Source organism: Echinops telfairi, unplaced genomic scaffold (assembly GCF_000313985.2).
Source record: "Echinops telfairi isolate 266 unplaced genomic scaffold, ASM31398v2 ScPeMD7_7459;HRSCAF=8497, whole genome shotgun sequence".
NCBI lineage: Eukaryota > Metazoa > Chordata > Mammalia > Afrosoricida > Tenrecidae > Echinops > Echinops telfairi.
In genome coordinates this window covers 3690825-3708274 of record NW_022111359.1, presented here as the reverse complement: position 1 = coordinate 3708274, position 17450 = coordinate 3690825, and the positions used below count along the sequence as shown (strand labels likewise).

The 17450-nt window shown below is 57.3% G+C and overlaps 1 protein-coding gene across 2 annotated transcripts in view; it reads left to right on the top strand.

The window, feature by feature from the left end:
• Positions 1-17450, top strand: part of TLE2 (TLE family member 2, transcriptional corepressor) — a 26109-nt gene that overhangs the window by 5125 nt on the left and 3534 nt on the right. Inside the window, exons 5-17 of one of the 2 annotated variants that reach the window (XM_004714283.2) lie at positions 592-666; positions 834-1014; positions 1547-1566; positions 4084-4191; positions 5143-5187; positions 5942-6091; positions 9193-9331; positions 10487-10647; positions 11566-11642; positions 11989-12238; positions 12681-12928; positions 13029-13176; positions 15445-15595. In XM_004714283.2, the coding sequence (XP_004714340.1) occupies positions 592-666; positions 834-1014; positions 1547-1566; positions 4084-4191; positions 5143-5187; positions 5942-6091; positions 9193-9331; positions 10487-10647; positions 11566-11642; positions 11989-12238; positions 12681-12928; positions 13029-13176; positions 15445-15595 (1753 nt within the window). Of the gene's footprint in view, positions 1-591; positions 667-830; positions 1015-1546; positions 1567-4083; positions 4192-5142; positions 5188-5941; positions 6092-9192; positions 9332-10486; positions 10648-11565; positions 11643-11988; positions 12239-12680; positions 12929-13028; positions 13177-15444; positions 15596-17450 lie in introns of both variants that reach the window. The other variant, XM_004714282.2, reaches the window with a different exon arrangement.

Below are 17450 nucleotides of genomic sequence, written 5' to 3'. Positions count from 1 at the left end.
TGGTGTTAAGAGCAGGAGGTCAGACGCACAGATGACACGTAGAAAAAGCCCACCCAACAGTTCCGAGCAGGGGAACTGAAAAGAATCGGGTATAAGAGAGCCGCCGTAGGTGGTGTGATGCACAGAAATGATGGCCAGCAAAGTGGGGAAGGGAGGATATTGCATGGGGAGGGGGACTTCTGTGGGCTGGCACCCCGGTGCTGACGAAGAACTGGGTCCCAACCCAGGGCAGTTTGCACCCCGGAGGCATTTGTGGGTGGGTGTCACAGCCAGGGTTGGGTTGGGGGTGGCTACTGGCATCCAGTGGGCAGAGGTCAAGAGATGCTGATCAACAGCCTATGGTGCCCAGGACAGGCTCCACCCCACAGAGGGCCCAGGCCGGTGTCAGCAATGCCTGGGGCACAGGCCCTGTCTTTGAATGGCGCAATGTTTTCCTTCTTGCTCTGCGTGTGTGTTTATTTTGCAATTCACTAAGGAGATGGGTTCTCCTCGAGGAAGAGAAGTGAGGGGGCAGCAAGAGGTGGGCCCAGGACCCAGGTGGCAGCTCCCTGCAGCCTGACCACCCCCTTCCCACCCTACACCTCCTTCCAGCACCAGCAGCAGGTGCTCCAGGCAGTGGAGCGGGCCAAGCAGGTGACAGTTGGGGAGCTGAACAGCCTCATCGGGGTGAGTCCTCTCGAACCCCTGCCCAAGCCCTGCTCCCCGGGGTTTTCAAAGGCCAAGTTTTGTGAAGTCAGTGGCCAGGCCTTTCCTGCAAGGTGCCTCCCGGACCTTGGGCACTCCTGGAGGCCAGCCCCTGCCTGCCCTGGTCCATCCCATCTCCTTTCTAGCAGCAGCAGCTCCAGCCGCTGTCCCACCACGCCCCACCTGTGCCCCTCACCCCACGTCCGGCCGGGCTGGTGGGCGGCAGTGCCACGGGGCTGCTCGCCCTGTCCGGAGCGCTGGCCGCCCAGGCCCAGTTGGCCGCTGCAGCCAAAGAAGATCGAACAGGTGTGGAGGCCGAAGGCTCCCGAGGTGAGTGGGCAGCATGAGTGGGTGGGTATTGGCCGGGTGCCCGGAGAGGGGAGGTCTGGCCACCCCTAAATGGGATGAGGGGTTAAATGAGCGGCCCTGGTGGCAGTAGTTACAAGTTGGGCTGCTGGTTGACAGGTTGGCAGTTCAAAACCACCAAGCGGCTCCTCGGGAGAAAAAAAGGCTTCCTGTTCCCAGAAAGAGTTACCGCCTGGGAAACTCACAGGGGGCAGTTCTACCCTGTCCCAAGGGGTCCTTGTGAGTCCGAAATGACGGAAGGCAGTGAGTCTGGTTGGGTTTTTATGGGGCGATAGGGTTTGCCTTGACCGCCAACTGGCTGTGTGTCCTTGAACAAGACACTGCCCCCCCTCTGGTCCTTGGTTGTCTGAATGGACTGGGGGAGTGAGGAAGGACAGAGATTCTAAGAGGGAAGAGGGCTTGTGTGAAGAACGGGGCTGAGCCTTGGGCACCGTGAGATAAAGACCTCATTCTCTCTCTCTTTCTCTCCCCCCCAACCCCCTTCTCCTCCGGCCAGCAGAGAGAGCGCCGAGCAGGGTAAGTGGAAGGGCCACCCCAGGGACCAAATCCTCCCATGGGCCGTTTGCTCAGTGTTCCCCCGTGGGAAAGCCGAACATTCCCAGCCCAAGTGAGACAAGCCCCGCCGGTTTTCAAATGGCCTTCTGCCCCGGGGGACAGTACTGGGTGGGCAGTATGGAAGGTCTCCCCCACTTCCGCCAGACAGCACTGCCCTGGCTGTCCTGGACAACCCCAGAAGAATGGCCGGGCCACCTGCTTCCGTCCAGAGGGTGGTTGTTAGTGGCCGCCTGTCCAGGTGGCAGCTGAGCGTTGCGTGGGGCCGCTCTCCCCGGAAGCTCCTGGTCGCCAGGTGGCAGGGCGGGGCGACTCCTCTGTCCGGGGCGTTTGTTTCTTAATGGAATTGGAGCGGCTTTTGCTGCGATCTTTCAACCCGTGGTACCCCTCACCCTCCTCTCTGTCATTCATTTTCCACCATCCGTTCGGTCGTATTCTATACAGCAGTACACATGTGAGCTCATGCGCGTGTGCCTGCTATTCCACTTGTTTGTTGTTGTGGTGGTGTAGTTACACATTGGACTGCTCTCCGGGAAGTTCGAGACTACCTGCCGCCCGCCCACCCACGGGAGAAAGATGAGAATTTCTACTCCCGGAAAGGGTTACAGTTTTGGAAACCCACAGGGATAGTTCCACCCTGTCCTATAGGGTCGCTGTGAGTGGACATTGACTCCAAGGGAGTGAGTGTGAACTTTTTCCATGAGTGACGTGGTATTTTGCCTTGGGATGTGATCCGGAAGGAAGGTCAGCAGTTCAAATCCACCCACTGCTCATCAGAAGAAAGACGGGGCTTTCTGCTCCGTCATGAGTCACCGCAGGCTCGGCAACTGACTGGGGCAGCCCTACCCTGGCCTGTAGCCTCGCTCTGGGGCGGTACTGACGCCCATGGGTGGCATCAGTCGCGCTTTGTCCGTGTGCATCTGGTTTGCCTCGCTCAGGGCCACGTCTCCCCGGCTGGTTTCGTCCAGTGTCCGCCTCAGGCTAAGCTGCCTCCCATCACGTGCCGTCTCCAGGGCGGGCCATGTGGTGGTTCCCACCGTGGGGCCGCCCGCTGTAGACTGTACAGCGGTGCCGCTGTGTCCACGAGGGTGTGTCTGCACGCCTTCTCAGAGACTGGCTTTCCCTTCCGGAGTTGTGGTCCTTAGGGGCCGCGAGTTCGCTCCAACCACTCCCCAGCTCGGCATCATCCCCGCCACGACTGAGCCCACTGCTGCTGTACCCGCAGCTCACCCGCAGCTGCCCCACACTTCTCTCCCACCCGCCCTCCTCACCCTCAGCCCAGCATTGGCTCCTGGACCCATCACGGGGTCTGTGTTCAGGCTCCTGTCTGTCCGGACCTGGGTGTCAGGGTCAGCCTCCCAGACAGGCCCATGACCCAGACAGGAAGCTTGAAATTCCAGGCCAACTTCCTGGCTGGATTTCCTCCTTGTCTGGTCTGTTGGACTTCAAGAGAAGCTTCCCATTGAAGATGTCCCCAGCCCCAGCGTCTGAAGCCATTGCTGCTTTAAACAAAACAAACTCACTGCCATCAAGGCAATGATGGCTCCTGTAGGACTGACTGCCCCTGGGGTTTCTGAGACCGGAACTCTTCACTGGAGTAGAAAGCCCATTGTTTCTCCTAAGGAGCAGCTGGTGGTTTTGAACTGCTGACCTTGTGGATTCCAGCCCAACATGTAATCACTACACCACTTGGGCTCCTGCTGAGTTGTACCCATCATACAGACTCTGAGATCCAGAGAAGAAAAAGGCTGCTTGAGGCTCCGCTGAGGGGCTGTGGTGGGTCTTTGCCCAGATCCCCACCCTCCAGGGCTGTGCCACCAACCCGTGTGCTGGGGTGATGTCGGTAGGCCGGCTTCAAGCCTTGTCTGAGCCCCAGATTCATTGGGCAGCCCCTGCTTTTCCTGGGGCCTCCATTTCCTCACCCGTGTAGGGAAAGGAACCACCGGTTGCCCCATGAGCTTGCTCTGTGGTTTTGACGAGCTGGTGTCTGTCCCGTCCCGGCAGCTCTGGTGGCTTAGTGGTTCCGTGTTGGGCTGCTCACTGCAAGGTCAGCAGTTCCAAGCTGCCCTTTGGGAGAAAGATGGGACTTTCTACTCCCGTCAAGAGTGAGTCTCAGAAACCCACAGAGGCATTTCGATACTGCTCTGTACTCAATGAGTCAGCACTGCTAGGAGTCAGCATCCGCTCGGTGGCAATAGTTTTTGTTTGCTTGCTTGTTTAATTTGCTGTCTGTTCAGAGCTTACCGTGGAGAGCACCCTCAGGTGGGCCCACTGTCCAGATGGGAAGCTGGAGGAACAGCACCCAGCTCAATCTAGCCACTCTCTCTTCCCTCCGGAGTCTCCCATAGCTCCCTGTTACTTGTAGGGCACTGGCTGATCGAAAGAGACCCTGGGGGGACCCCCAGTCTCATCTAGGCCAGGATAGAGTCAGGGGGAGCCTGTGAGCGGACACCCTCTCTCGCCTGGCCATTCTCTCTGCAGAGCGCATCCCCCTCGCCCCCCGAGAGTCTGGTGGAGGAGGACCATCTGAGTGGCCCCGGGGGCAACGGGAAGCAGAGCGTGGAGGACAAGGACCTCTCGGTTCCTTACGTGAGTGGGAACGTGGGTGGGTGGCACACACGGCCCAGATCAGCACCAGCTGCTTACTGGGAGCCCCTTAAGCGCCAGCTCTGTCCTTGACTCCCTCCCTCCCTCCCTCCGGAGCCTTCTCTAATTCCCCACTGCTCTTGGGGGCACCAGCCAATCAGAAGAGATGCTGCGGTGCCAGGCTTAACCCTTTGGTTAACCTCTGAGTGATAGATCTGCCTTTCTGCCTCCTTCCCAGTCCTGACGGAGGGGGGGGGGGCCCTCCCCTGCACCCCCCTACCAAGCTCCCTTGGAGGAACTGTGGTGGCGCCATGTTGAAGCACTCAACTCCAGGCCACAGGCTGCCACCTTCCCCCTCTTCCTGGGGGGGGCCAAGCTGGAAGTTCCCCGAGGCCATCCCCACAGGACCAGGACGGAGTTTACTGCCCTGTCAGTGAATGGAGCTGGAGCTGGGTCTTTCTCCCAGGGGCACTAGGAGCCATCAAAGGACACAGAGCAGGGCTGTAGAGTGCTATAGAACAGCTCGGCCAAGGCTTTTTGGCCAAGGCCCCACCGGAAGTGGGAGGGGCTCGGATCTGAGGATGCGAGGACAGACAGATGGGAGATGATGGGCTGGCTTTGTGGGGAAAGAGTGCTGTAAGAGTATGGAAGGAAGCCTAAATCCTGGCTCTGCCCAGTAGGGAACAGCCCCCGCCCCCGTCCCCCACCCCACTGACAGAGGAGTCAGTCATCTAAGGCCCAGAAAGGATGTGGCATCGCCCAGACCCACAGCGTCTGGATACTCAGTGTCCTTCCCCAACCAGAAACCTCCCCCTTCCGCCTCTAGAAGGCAGGGGCTGCCTCAGTGGAAGGATCTTAATCCAGCCCCCCCCCAGGCCCACCAGACAGTCGTGGGGCGCGCAGGCATGGGCATGGCCTGCATGCGTCCTCATTCCCCTCCCCCACCCACCCCAGGACAGCGACGAGGACAAGAGTGATTACAACCTGGTGGTGGACGAGGTGAGTCGGGGCCCAGCTTTCCCCTAACCCTAAGTTCTGCCACTTTGAGTTGGGGAACCAGGAGGTCTGGACAGAGAGTAAGTAAGTGGGGGCTCTGGGGTGGGGAAGAGTAGGAAATACCAGCCTCTTCTGCAAAGTCAGCAGTTCGAAACCAGCAGCCACTCAGTGGGAGAAAGACAGCTTTCTGCTCCTGTGAGGAATCACAGCCTCGGAAACCCGCAGAGCCCGCTCCACCCTGTCTCATAGGGATGCCCAGCTGAGGAGCCCTGGTGGGGTAGTGGCGACATGTGGGCTGCTAACCAAGAGGTTAGCAGTTCAAAGCCACCAGTCACCCCTCGAGGGACAGCAGAGGCTCTCTGCCCCTGTAAAGAGTTCCAGCCTCCGGAACCCATGGGGGCCAAGTCTACCCTGCCCAACAAGGGTGCTATGAGTTGGAACCAACTCCATGGCAGTGAGATTATTATTTTAAAGATGATAACACTGGACCCATTTATGGATGAGGAATCGAGGCACAGGGAGGTTCCTCTGCCTTCCCAAGTAGTAGGGTGGTCAGGTGCTCCAGCACCCACCCCTGGGCTCCTCTAAGTTTCTGCTTGTTTGTGCTTACCTCCCGTCCCCCTCCACACACACACCTTGGGTGAGGGCAGTGGGTGCTGGATCTGGAATGTGAGGGTGAGCATTGAAGGGTGTTTAGATAGGGTCTCTCCCCCACATACATATGGTCCTCCACTCATCACCCCCTCCTTGAACCCAGGACCAGCCTTCCGAGCCCCCCAGCCCCGCTACCACCCCGTGTGGAAAGGTGCCAGTTTGCGTCCCTGCCCGTCGAGAGTTGGTGGATAGCCCGGCCTCTTTGGCGTCCAGCCTTGGCTCACCGCTCCCCAGAGCCAAGGAGCTTGTCCTGGTAAGGATTTAGGGGAGTGGGGAGGCTTGAAACTCACTTTCTTAATCCTAGAAGTCTGGAAAGCAATGCTACCCCAATGAAACTCTGGAAGCCAGCAATGAGCTGGGTCCCTGGGTTATCTGGAGGCCCCGGGGGCTGCTAACAGTCCGTGCACTCTGCTGAAAGAGGAGAGGTTCAAGTCCAGCTATAGAGGTGCCTCAGAAGAAAGCCCTGGCGATCTCCTCCCAGACAACCAGCCGCTGAAAACCCCGCAGAGCAGGTTTACCCAGAGGCTGGTGTGGGTGGGGCTTGCTGAAAAGAGGTGAAGCTCACAGGCTAATAAGGGGCAGGGCTTACCATCAATTAGGGACAGGGCTTACAAGGCAACCAGGGGCCACACTTACATGTTAACAAAGTGGACTTTTAAGGCCAACATGGTGTGGGGCTTGCAGCCAAAGGGGTGAGGCTCCCAGGCCAATAAGGGGCAGGGCTTGTAGATCAAGCAGGGCAGGAGTTTACAGGTTGGTGGACTGGGCCCTTGGGCAAGTGGCCTCGGCCGACCCCCATGAGTGTGCTTTGTCCATCTCTGACCTCCCACCCCACCTCCCAGAAGTAGGGCAGCTACATTCACTCCTGCAAGCCACAGCCCGAGGGACACGTAGGAGCTGACCGGGAGGCGACCGGTCTGCTGGTGTGGTTTCTCAAGAGAAGGAGCCGTGGTGGCTCATTGGTTTCATGTTGGGTTGTGATCCACAAAGTCAGCAGTTCAAAATCAACAGTCCCTGTGAGGGAGAAAGATAGGGCTTTCTACCCCTGGAATGAGTTGCAGTCTGAGGAACCCACACGGGCAGTTCTACCCCGTCCTATCGGGTCGCTGTGACCCGGCAGCGACTTGATGGCCGGGTTCATTTGGGTTTGGGTTTCATTTCCTACAAAAAGGAGCCCTAGGGCTGCTGTGAGTTAGGACTTGGGCTGTTAACCACAAGGTCGGTAGTTCGAACCCACCAGCTGCTCCCTGGGAGAAAGATGAAGCTGTCTGCTTCTGCAATGGGTGTACAGCCTCCATGTGTCTGGACAAGATGGCAGTGGGTTTTATTTACAAGAAAGCTCTTGGGTGTTGCAAAGGGCCGGCTTATCTACATGCCGGTGGGTCCCACCCCCCACCCTGCCCCCCAATCCAGCAGCTGTAAGGAAGAAAGGGCAGGCGTTCTGTCTTTGTAAAGATCAGAGCCAAGAGGACCCTCTGGGGCAAGGCTCTAGTCTGCCCCACGGGGTCGCTCGCTGGGAGAGGTTTAGCGGGCTGTCTCTGGTTTCCACGTGTAGAGTAGGTAAATGGACCTGCCTCCCTCTGCTGCACCTGCACCAACTGTCAAAGGCAAGAAGGTCTGTCCCACCTTCCATGGGGAAGAAGGACTCTCCTTCCATAACCTCGGGGTGCAGCCAAGCGTGGTGAAAGCCCTGATCCTCTAATGAAGGGCTGATCCCCAGATCCACAAGCCGAAAGGCCTCTGAGAGACTGGAGCCCCCCGCCCGGGGCCCCAGAGAGCAGGCTTCACTGCCCTCCCACCTCCCCCACCCCAAAAAAGGGGAAGAAAAAGATCATGAAGAGAATACCACAACTCCCAGCCGCTTCATAGCCAGACCACCTAAAGGCACTTCCCCGGGGAGGAGCGGGACGCTTTGCCATTCAGCTCCGGAGCCCCCTCTTCCCCCCATTCTTCCCCATGCCCCTGCCCTGCACTTACCCGGAGAGGCTGTGTCAGTTTCTAGGCCCCCCTCCCAGCAGGTTGCTATGGCAACTGCCAAGGTTGGGGCTCAATTCCATCTTAAGTGCCCTCCTCCCACTCCCGCGATCCATGGAGACCGGCAAGGGGGCAGGGCCGCTCCCTGCTAATGGAGGAGCCCCCGAGAGAGGCCTCCCCTTCCTGCCGCCTGTCTCTCCTGGGGGGCTTGCGGCTGTCACAATATGTGGGCTGGGAGGATGCGAGACCCCAGCGAGGCCAGGGAAGTTTCTTTTAAAGGCGAAGGGCACCGTGATTGAAACGGAGGGCGACAGAGGCCTCCTCCTTTGAAGGGAGGCTCCCAGGGTCCCTCAAGTGTCCCCAGAGGGAAGTCTGGCTGGAGTGATGTCCCCTCTCCCCTAGGGAGCAAGCAAGACACCCCACCCCTGTGGAGCTCACTGGGAGGGCTCAGACTTCACAGTCTTGTCCCTAAATTTCTGAGTCTCTGGCCATCTCTGTCCCTGGCGTCTTCCCCCCCCTCAGCCCCCCTCCGTCACCTGGTGACCTGCCACATGGTGACCCTGTACCCTGCAGGGTGGGACCACTGCTGTGGACAAGCCTCAGGTCACCCACAATCCTGTGTGTGTGCACACTGTATACTTTCCTGCACACACACACAACTGGTCTTATGTATGTGTGCCTGGTTCTCCTGATAGGTCCAAGCACATGTGTGTCCACACCGCATACCTTGCCACCCGCACACATACCTGGTTCTTTTATTAGACGTGTTTATTATGTGTATACATGTATGTGCCCATACCATGCACCTTACCATACGTGTGCCTTGTTGTCAGAGTAGGTGTGCACACATATATGTGTTCACACTTCATACTTTACCATATGCATGCCTGGTTCTCATATTAGGCATGTATATATGTGTATACATAGCCACACTGTGTACCTTACCATATGTGTGCCTGGTTCTTTTTTGTGTGTGTGTGTGTGTGTGTGCCTGGTTCTTAAGGTAGGTCTGTGCACACATGTGTCTACAGTGTGTATCTTACCACATGCACGCATGCTTGGTTCTACTAGCTGTGTGTTGGCCTGTGTGCATACCATATCCCTTACCATATGTATGCCTGGTTTTCACAGTATAGGTGCGTGTGTGGTGCCCCTTACATGCAAGTGTACACCCTTGCAGGCACACCCTGCCCGTGCCCCCCTACCCAGGCACCCACCTGGCCTGCTGCTGGGAGCCCCCCCGCAGCTCATGCAACCACCTGTGGAGCCCAACCCCCTGGTGTGTGAGCACCTGCCTTAAACACCTGGGCCTCCCAGGCACCTGCAGCCCCACCCCTGCCCGGTGTGCCCAGACGCCTGGAGCCTGCCCTTTCTCTGCAGAACGACCTTCCCGCCAGCACCCCTGCCTCCAAGTCCTGCGACTCCTCCCCGCCCCAGGACACCTCCACCCCAGGGCCCAGCTCAGCCACCCACCTCCGCCAGCTTGCAGCCAAGCCAGCACCGCCTACGGACAGCATTGGTGAGCGGCGGATCTGCCGGGGTTGGGAGGCTTGGGTTCCTACCCTGGCTAACTCTGTGTTCCCTTGATACGATCCCGCCTTCCTCCGTGTGCCCACTCAACAGTGGGGAAACAGGCCGAGTGGGGAGGTGGCCTTCTCAAGGGCTGCAGCTACTTGTGTGCTGGGAAGACAGAAAGACAGGCGACTCTGGGGTCTGCCTTCAGACAGCTGTGTGACATTGGGCAGGTGGCCTCCCTCTGTGAGACTCCGGATGGCAGTGTTTCAGGGCCAGGCTCTGTGCTAGTTCCAGAGAGAACTGAACCGTGGAACCTGCCCTTCAGGAGCTCCAAATTGGTGGGGGGAGAGGAGTAGGCACCCTAGTGGCTCAGTGGGCTAAGCACTGAGCTGCTTACCAGGCCAGCAGTTCAAATCCACCTGCCGCTCTGCAAGAGAAAGAGGAAGCTGTCTGCTCCCATGAAAACTGACCACCTAAAAAAAAAAGAAAGAAAACTGACCACCTTGGAAATCCTAGGGAGCAGTTCTACTTTGTCCTCTAGGGGTGCTATGAGTCTGACTCAACTCAAGGGCAGTGAGTTAGGGACCCAGACCCCAAAACTGCTCAGCATTGTGATCAGGGCTGGCACGGAGGGGGAGACTGGAGATGGGGAAGGCTGGTGGTGGTGGGAGAGGAAGGGAAAAGATGTTCCTGAGGTGTAGAAGGAGGGACATTTGGTTTAAAAGGCTTTGAAGGCTGAGTAGGAGTTTGCCAAGGAGCCCTGATTATAAGTTGGGCTGCTAACCACCAACGTCCACAGTTCGAAACCACCAGCTGCTCTGAGGGAGACAGACAGGGCATTTGACCCCTATTAAGAGTTACCGTCTTGGAAACTCAGGGAGGCAGTTCTACCCAGTCCTATAGGGTGATCCTGAGTCAGAATCGGCTTGATGGGAGTTGAGTTTGGTTTTAGGGGTTCTCCAGTAGAAGGAAAGGGACAGGTTGTCCGCTAGAGGGAACAGCCTTTGGAAGTGGGATTCACACTGTTGGCAGTTATGGGACTAGATGGTGGAGGCTTTGAGTGGCAGGCCCAGCCGCTGGTGCCCTGTCCGCAAGACACCAGGAGGCAGAGCCTGGGCCTGGGGTTTCTGAAGAGCTGTCCTTGTCTGTCCTTGTTCAGCCCTGAGGAGCCCCTTGACACTGTCCAGCCCCTTCACCACGTCCTTCACTCTGGGCTCCCACAGCACCCTCAATGGGGACCTGTCTGTGCCCAGCTCCTACGTCAGCCTCCACCTGTCCCCTCAGGTCAGCGGTTCTGTGGTGTATGGACGGTCCCCCATGGTGAGTCCTTGGTGGGGGCCAGGAGCTGGAAAAAGAAACCAGCTACACAAGGAGAGACCAGGGAGGGGGGAGGGAGGAGGCTGGAGGGTGGGGATTTCAGTAGCCCCCAAAGCTTAGTGCTAACCAGCACCTGGGACTGCAGAGAAACACAAGCAAACAAAAAATACACCTGTAATTAAGGGGAGCAGGAAGGAGCCCTGGTGGCATAGTGGTTATGTGTGAGGTTGCTATCCGAAAGATCAGCAGTTCAAAACCACCAGCCGCCCCTTGGGGAGAAAGATGAGGCTTTCTACTCCCATCGAGAGTTACATGCAGTCAGTTTCACCCTGTCCTATAGGGTCGCTATGAGTCAGAACTCACTCCATGACAGTGAGAGAGGAGGAAACAGAATGCCCAGATCAGATGGAGCAAGAGTACCGTTCAACTTCCTGGCAGGTGGTGTACAGTGGCCAGTCCTGGTCTCTAAGGGACAATGACTGTCGTGGGAGATTTCAGAGAGGAAGGACTGGGCTGGTGAGAAGGCTGGAAATGCTGCCCCAGGAAGAGTTGCTAAGGAAACGGCAACTGAGACCCCTGAACTGGGGCTGAAAGACAGGCGAGGTCCACTCTTATAACTGGAAAGCAGCCTCGGGCACCATGGGAACAATGGTTGTGTGTCAATAAAACTTTATTGACAAAAACCAAATGGAGGGCCAGACAATTCCTTAAATAGAGATTCTTTCCTGAGGCTCCCTAGGCAAAGATTTTGGGGTTCCTGCAAGTGAAGACCTCAGTTGACCCATCTGGAATTGTAGGTTGAGGAAAGGACACCTCTGTTTTTCTGGAGAGGGCTTCAGGGGCATGGCAAGTGGGCATGGGAGCGGGCAGAGTGGGGTGCTCTGAGTCAGCAGCATTGTGGTATCCCTCTGGAATTGGCAGATGGCATTTGAGTCCCACCCACACCTCCGAGGGTCATCCATCTCATCCTCCCTACCCAGTATCCCTGGGGGAAAACCGTGAGTACCTGAGGAGTGAGGGGCCCCCACCTGGGCACCAGGCTCCTCCTGTCAGGCTTATACTGGGGAGGTGGGTGGAGTCCCCAGCTCCTTTCTAAAACCCTTCTGGAAGCCAATGGTGTCCCCTGGGGAGCTCTCTGCAGAGAACTGCACAAGGGAAGCAGAGACCAGCTACTCCCCACAAGACCTCCGCAGAACGAACAGGCCCTCAATATCATTAGGAAGGCCCTGGGTGGAGCGGGAAGGTTGAATGTTCTAGTCTGGCGTCTGTCTGCCCGGTGGCCCCTGGTGCTGCACATGGTAACGGCCCAGGCCTCCTGAAGCTGTTCATTTCCCTCCCCTCCAGGGCCTACTCCTTCCATGTGTCCGCCGACGGGCAGATGCAACCCGTGCCCTTCCCCTCGGACGCCCTGGTGGGCGCGGGCATCCCGCGGCACGCAAGGCAGCTGCACACGCTGGCACATGGCGAGGTGGTCTGCGCTGTCACCATCAGCGGCTCCACACAACACGTGTACACGGGCGGCAAGGGCTGCGTGAAGGTGTGGGACGTGGGCCAGCCGGGGGCCAAGACGCCTGTGGCCCAGCTGGACTGCCTGGTGAGGCTGGGAAGGGGTCTTACCGAGGAACAGGGAGGGGCTTACTGGTCAACTGGGTGGATAGGGTGGGGCTTGCAATTCCACCGGGAGCCAGGCTTTGTGTAAATGAGTGAGGCCAGTGTGGGTGGGGCTTGCTGAAAAAGAGGTGGGGCTCACAGGCTAATAAGGGGCGGGGCTTACCATCAATTAGGGACAGGACTTACAAAGCAACCAGGGGGGGACTTACATGTCAACAAGGTGGGGTTTTACAGGCCAACGTGGGGCGGGGCTTGCAGTCAAAGGAGGGGCTCACAGACCAATAAGGGGCGGGGTCTGCAGGAGAGTGGGCGGTGCTTATAGATCAAGCAAGCCAGGAGTTTACAAGCTAGCCGATCAGACCCTTGGGCAAGTGACCTTGGCCAACCCCCACGAGTGTCCCCGTCTCTGTCCTCCTGCCGCCCAGAACCGGGACAATTACATTCGCTCCTGCAAGCTGCTGCCTGACGGCCGGAGTTTAATCGTCGGTGGCGAGGCCAGCACCTTGTCCATCTGGGACTTGGCGGCACCCACGCCTCGCATCAAGGCCGAGCTGACCTCCTCGGCGCCCGCCTGCTACGCGCTGGCGGTCAGCCCCGACGCCAAGGTCTGCTTCTCATGCTGCAGCGACGGCAACATCGTGGTGTGGGATCTGCAGAACCAGACCATGGTCAGGTGGGTGCAGAGGTGCAGGCAGGTAGGCGCGTGGCCTGGGAGGGAGGGGCCTGCTGGACACTCAACTGGACACGGATCCACCCCACCCCACCCCCTCCAGGCAGTTCCAGGGCCACACGGATGGAGCCAGCTGCATCGACATCTCCGACTACGGCACCAGGCTCTGGACAGGAGGGCTGGACAACACCGTGCGGTGCTGGGACCTGCGGGAGGGCCGCCAGCTGCAGCAGCATGACTTCAGCTCTCAGGTGTCAGCTCAGTGGGGCCCGGCTCAGTGGGGGGTAGGAAGCAGCTCCAGGAATCCCACCTCCCTCCCAGCCCCTTGATGCCTTCTCTTCCCAACCAGTGGGCATCCAGATAAATCCCAGCTCTCCCCCTTAATTCTCCAAAACGTGGCAGGAAGCCTGTGGAACTACTGAGACCCTCAGCTCATCTTCCTCACATGCTCTGGCCGAACCATTGCCCCACTCCCTAGTCTTTCCTGGTGTAGCTTGTTTCCCCTGCCAGCCCCAAGACCCTAGACCCTTCTGACCGCTCCCGGTGCCCCCACTGAAGACTAAGGTGACCAGACGTCTCGCTTTTGGCGGGACAGTCCCGATTCTTGGCGTTTTAAAAAAGTCCCGATTTTTGGAAAGAATGCACGACAAGCTAGGGAACGGTCTATTTGGTCCCTATAGACCAAATTTTTAATCAAGAACACCCCCCACCCCCGCCCCTGGTCAATGGTGTCCCACTTTAAATCTGGTCACCTTACTGAAGACCCACCTCGGGACTATCTGTACCGTACCTGACAGAGTCGCTGACCTGGGGCCCAGGCAGAGGTGGACATGGGAGCAGGGCACTGACAGGCCCCTGTTGAGGGCACTGTGAGAGTCCAAACCAAAGGACTGAGAGAAGCGACTGAGGAAGGAGCTAGGAGGACAGAGGATACCCTGGGGCTGGAGCCTGTCAAGCTGCCTCGGGGGGCTGGCGCATGTCTTCCGTGCTGTGGACCCACACACTCCATACCCCATTCGCACCTCCAGACCTCTGCCCTTCTTGTGCCCCTGGTTGTTGGCACATCTTTGCTTTCCTCTCTCCGATTGGCGAACTCCTATGCATCCTTCAAAACCCGCATCCTACTTACCCCTTGAAGCCCAGGGTGTTTCAGCTCTTCTCTTTAACTGGATGGCTCCTTTGGTGGGGAAGTGAGGTGATGGGGGGGGCTGGGGGGAGCGCGGGATTTAGCTGTCCATCTTTCATCTCCAATATGTGAGTTATTTACATTTCTGGGAATTCCTACCCACCAGTCCCTGTGTTTCCATGAAACAGTTTCTGTGTGGCCAAGAAGGGAGTCCGTAGGACTTTTGAAACGTGCCAGGCTGCTCTAACGACTTTGTGGGCTGTAGTTTTGTTTTGTCATTTGGGGGTGTGTGTGTATGTGTGTGTGTAGTTTACCGGTAAGACACCAAGAGGCTTATTGCCCCACTATGCCCGGGATGGAGCCCCCCCTCCTGGGGAGGGGTACAAACAGTGACTATGCTGTACTGTTCACCAAAAGGGGGTGATTGAGGCCACCCAGAGGTCCATGAGGGGAGAGGCCTGGCGATCCACTTCCAAAACTCAGCCATTGAAAACACCGCCCTCCCGGTCTCCCGCCCCCACAAATGCCCACCTGGGTTTGCTGGGGGTCCGAGTGGCTTTGCCACCCGGGGCCTCGGGTCGGGTGGGGGCATGGCAGAACAGCAGTGAAGCGCGGGTTGAACGCCCTCGGTGTCTCCTTGGAGGAACTGACCTCAGAGCAGCGGTTCTCCACCTTCCTCATGCCGTGGCCCTTTCGTACAGTTCCTCCTGTGGTGGTCACCCCCCAACCATCACATGATTTTCGTTGCTACTTCATCACTGCAACCTTGCTACTGTTAGGAATTAGGCAACCTCTGTGAAACTGTGACCCCAAAGGGGTCGCGACCCACAGCTTGAGAACCACTGCTTTAGCGGGTCACCCTGCTCTGTCTTGTGGGAGCCCCTGACAGCAACAACAGGATGGGTGTGGTGCCCCATGACGAGGACGCTGGGCTTTTCCAAGCAAAAGCAAAACAAAAAGTACTGGAGGGAGTGGGGGGGGAAAAACAAGCGAGTGTTAGCCAGTTGCGGAAGCTTGTGCTGGGATCCTGACTCCTACGGACTTGCAGTGTGACCTTCAATGGGACGCAGCCTCAGCGTCCACCATCTGCTAAAGGCGGGGCCAGTTGTCCCTGCCTGGCCTCCCCTCCCTCCTTCCGCCCTCGGAGCAGATAATGGATTGGAGGCCCTGGGGCTCCGTGTAATTCTGATTAATATTAATGATGGAACACGCAGCCGCCTGCTGCGCTCCAGGGCCTGGGCCAGCTGCCCGCCGACGTGGGGGTGCCAGTGGGCACACACACACACCCCCCATTCTCCTGCGACTGGTGCCGGGCCTTCCCCCGGACATCCGGAGGGGTTTCCTTCAAGGCGTCTTCCTTCTCCACCCCACCCCCACCCCCTGCCCCCGCCAGATCTTCTCCCTGGGCCACTGCCCGAACCAGGACTGGCTGGCAGTCGGCATGGAGAGCAGCAACGTGGAGATTCTGCACGTGCGCAAGCCGGAGAAGTACCAGTTGCACCTGCACGAGAGCTGCGTGCTCTCGCTCAAGTTCGCCTCCTGCGGTGCGTCCTCCCTGGGGACGGGCCAGGGCGGGGCGGGTGTGTGTGTGTGTGTGTGTGTGTGTGTGTGTGTGTGTGTGAGGGAGGGGGGCAGGAGGCCGGCTAGGGCTCAGAAGCAGCAAAAATGCAAAACCAACCCAGCGTGCTGACCCGTGACACTCGAATCCTAATTTGCTATTAAGCACGCCCCGAATATTGTGCGGGATACACTTCTGCCAAGAAGTACATTATTCGCGAGTGAATAGGCCCCATAGACTATCCTAAAAGGCACGTCTTGTGTAAAATCGGCCCTCAGTATTGCGTGGGCTGTTCTGGTACCAAAAGGTACACAGTCGGCCAGTGTCTATGTGCCCTGAAGGTTACGTGTTGTTGCTAGTGCGTCAGTTCCGCCCCATAGCAACCTTATGAATGCCATCCTCACCACTGTTTCTATCCCTGAGGTCATCCATGCAATCACCCTGTCAGTCTGTCTCCCCGAGGGTCCTCCTCTCCTCCTCTGCCCCTCTACCCCACCTAAAATGATGTCCTTCTCCAGGGACTGGTCTCTCCTGACTATCTGTCCAAGGTCTGTAAGATGAAGTCTTGCCATCCTTGCCTCTAAGGAGCACCCTGGCTATCGTTCTTCCAAGACAAATCAGTTTGTCCTTTTAGCAGGCCGTGGTATTTTCAATATTCTTCTCCAGCATCTCAATCCAAATGAATCGGTTCTTCTCTGGTCCTTCTTTATTCAATGTCCAACTGTCACACGCATAGGAGGCCCTTGAACATACCATGGCGTGGGTCAGGCGCACCTGAGTGAGTCCTCCTTGCTTTTCAACACTCAGAAAAGGTCTCTCGCTGCAGAGTTATCCGACGCAATGCGTCTTTCAGGCTCTTGTCTGTCTGCTGCTTCCACGAGCGTTGATTGCGGATCCAAGAAGCAACAAAGTAAGAGAACTGGGCATACATTTCCAGAGAGGGCCCCAGAAGACAAACTGAAATACGACAGTGAAGTGTGCAAAGACCTGGAGTTAGGTGACCAAGGAGAAAGGACACACTTGGCATTTCTCAATCTGAAAGAACAGAAGGGGGGATGGGAAGCCAAGCCACAAATTGCCCTATTGAAGGCACACTACAGGAGGCCTCAGACGAGGAGAGGAGTACACAGAGCCATTATCGCAAAAAGAATTGGCTGATGTTCCGCTATTTCACGAAGTAGCATACGTGCAAGAACCGATGGTGCTGAAGAGACAAGCCCAAGCTATGGTCAAGGTGTTCGTGAAAAGCAGGCCTGCAGGCATTGACGGACTACCGGCCAAAATGCTCCCACAGATCGAAGCAAGGCTGGGGGCACTCATCTATGCCAAGAAATGTACAAGTCCTGGCCAACTGACTGCAAGAGAACTGGATCTGTGCCCATCCCAAAGAAAAGTGATCCAAGAGAACGCAGAACCCATCTAACCATACCATTAATGTCACCTGCCAGTCAGATTTTTCTGAAGATCATTAAAAAAAAAAATAATTGCAACAATACATCGACAGGGAACTGCCGAAAAGTCAAGCCGGATTCAGAAGAGGACTCAGAATAAGGAGTGAGCATGGCCGTCATCCGATAGATCTTGACTGAAGGCAGGTAGGTGTGCTTACTTGTAAAAGCAACACACAGAGTAGTGGAGGGAGGCAACAAAGCAAAACACCTGGTATTTTGTCAGCTGTACAAAGGCATCAGACTGTGGATCAGAGGAAATGAAGAAAAGCATTGCAAAGAATGGGAATTCCGGAACACTTCCTGGTGCTCGTGTAGAATCTGTACATAGACCAAGAGGCGGTTGTTCGGGTAGAGCAAGGGGATCCTGAATGGTCTAAAATCAGGAAAGGC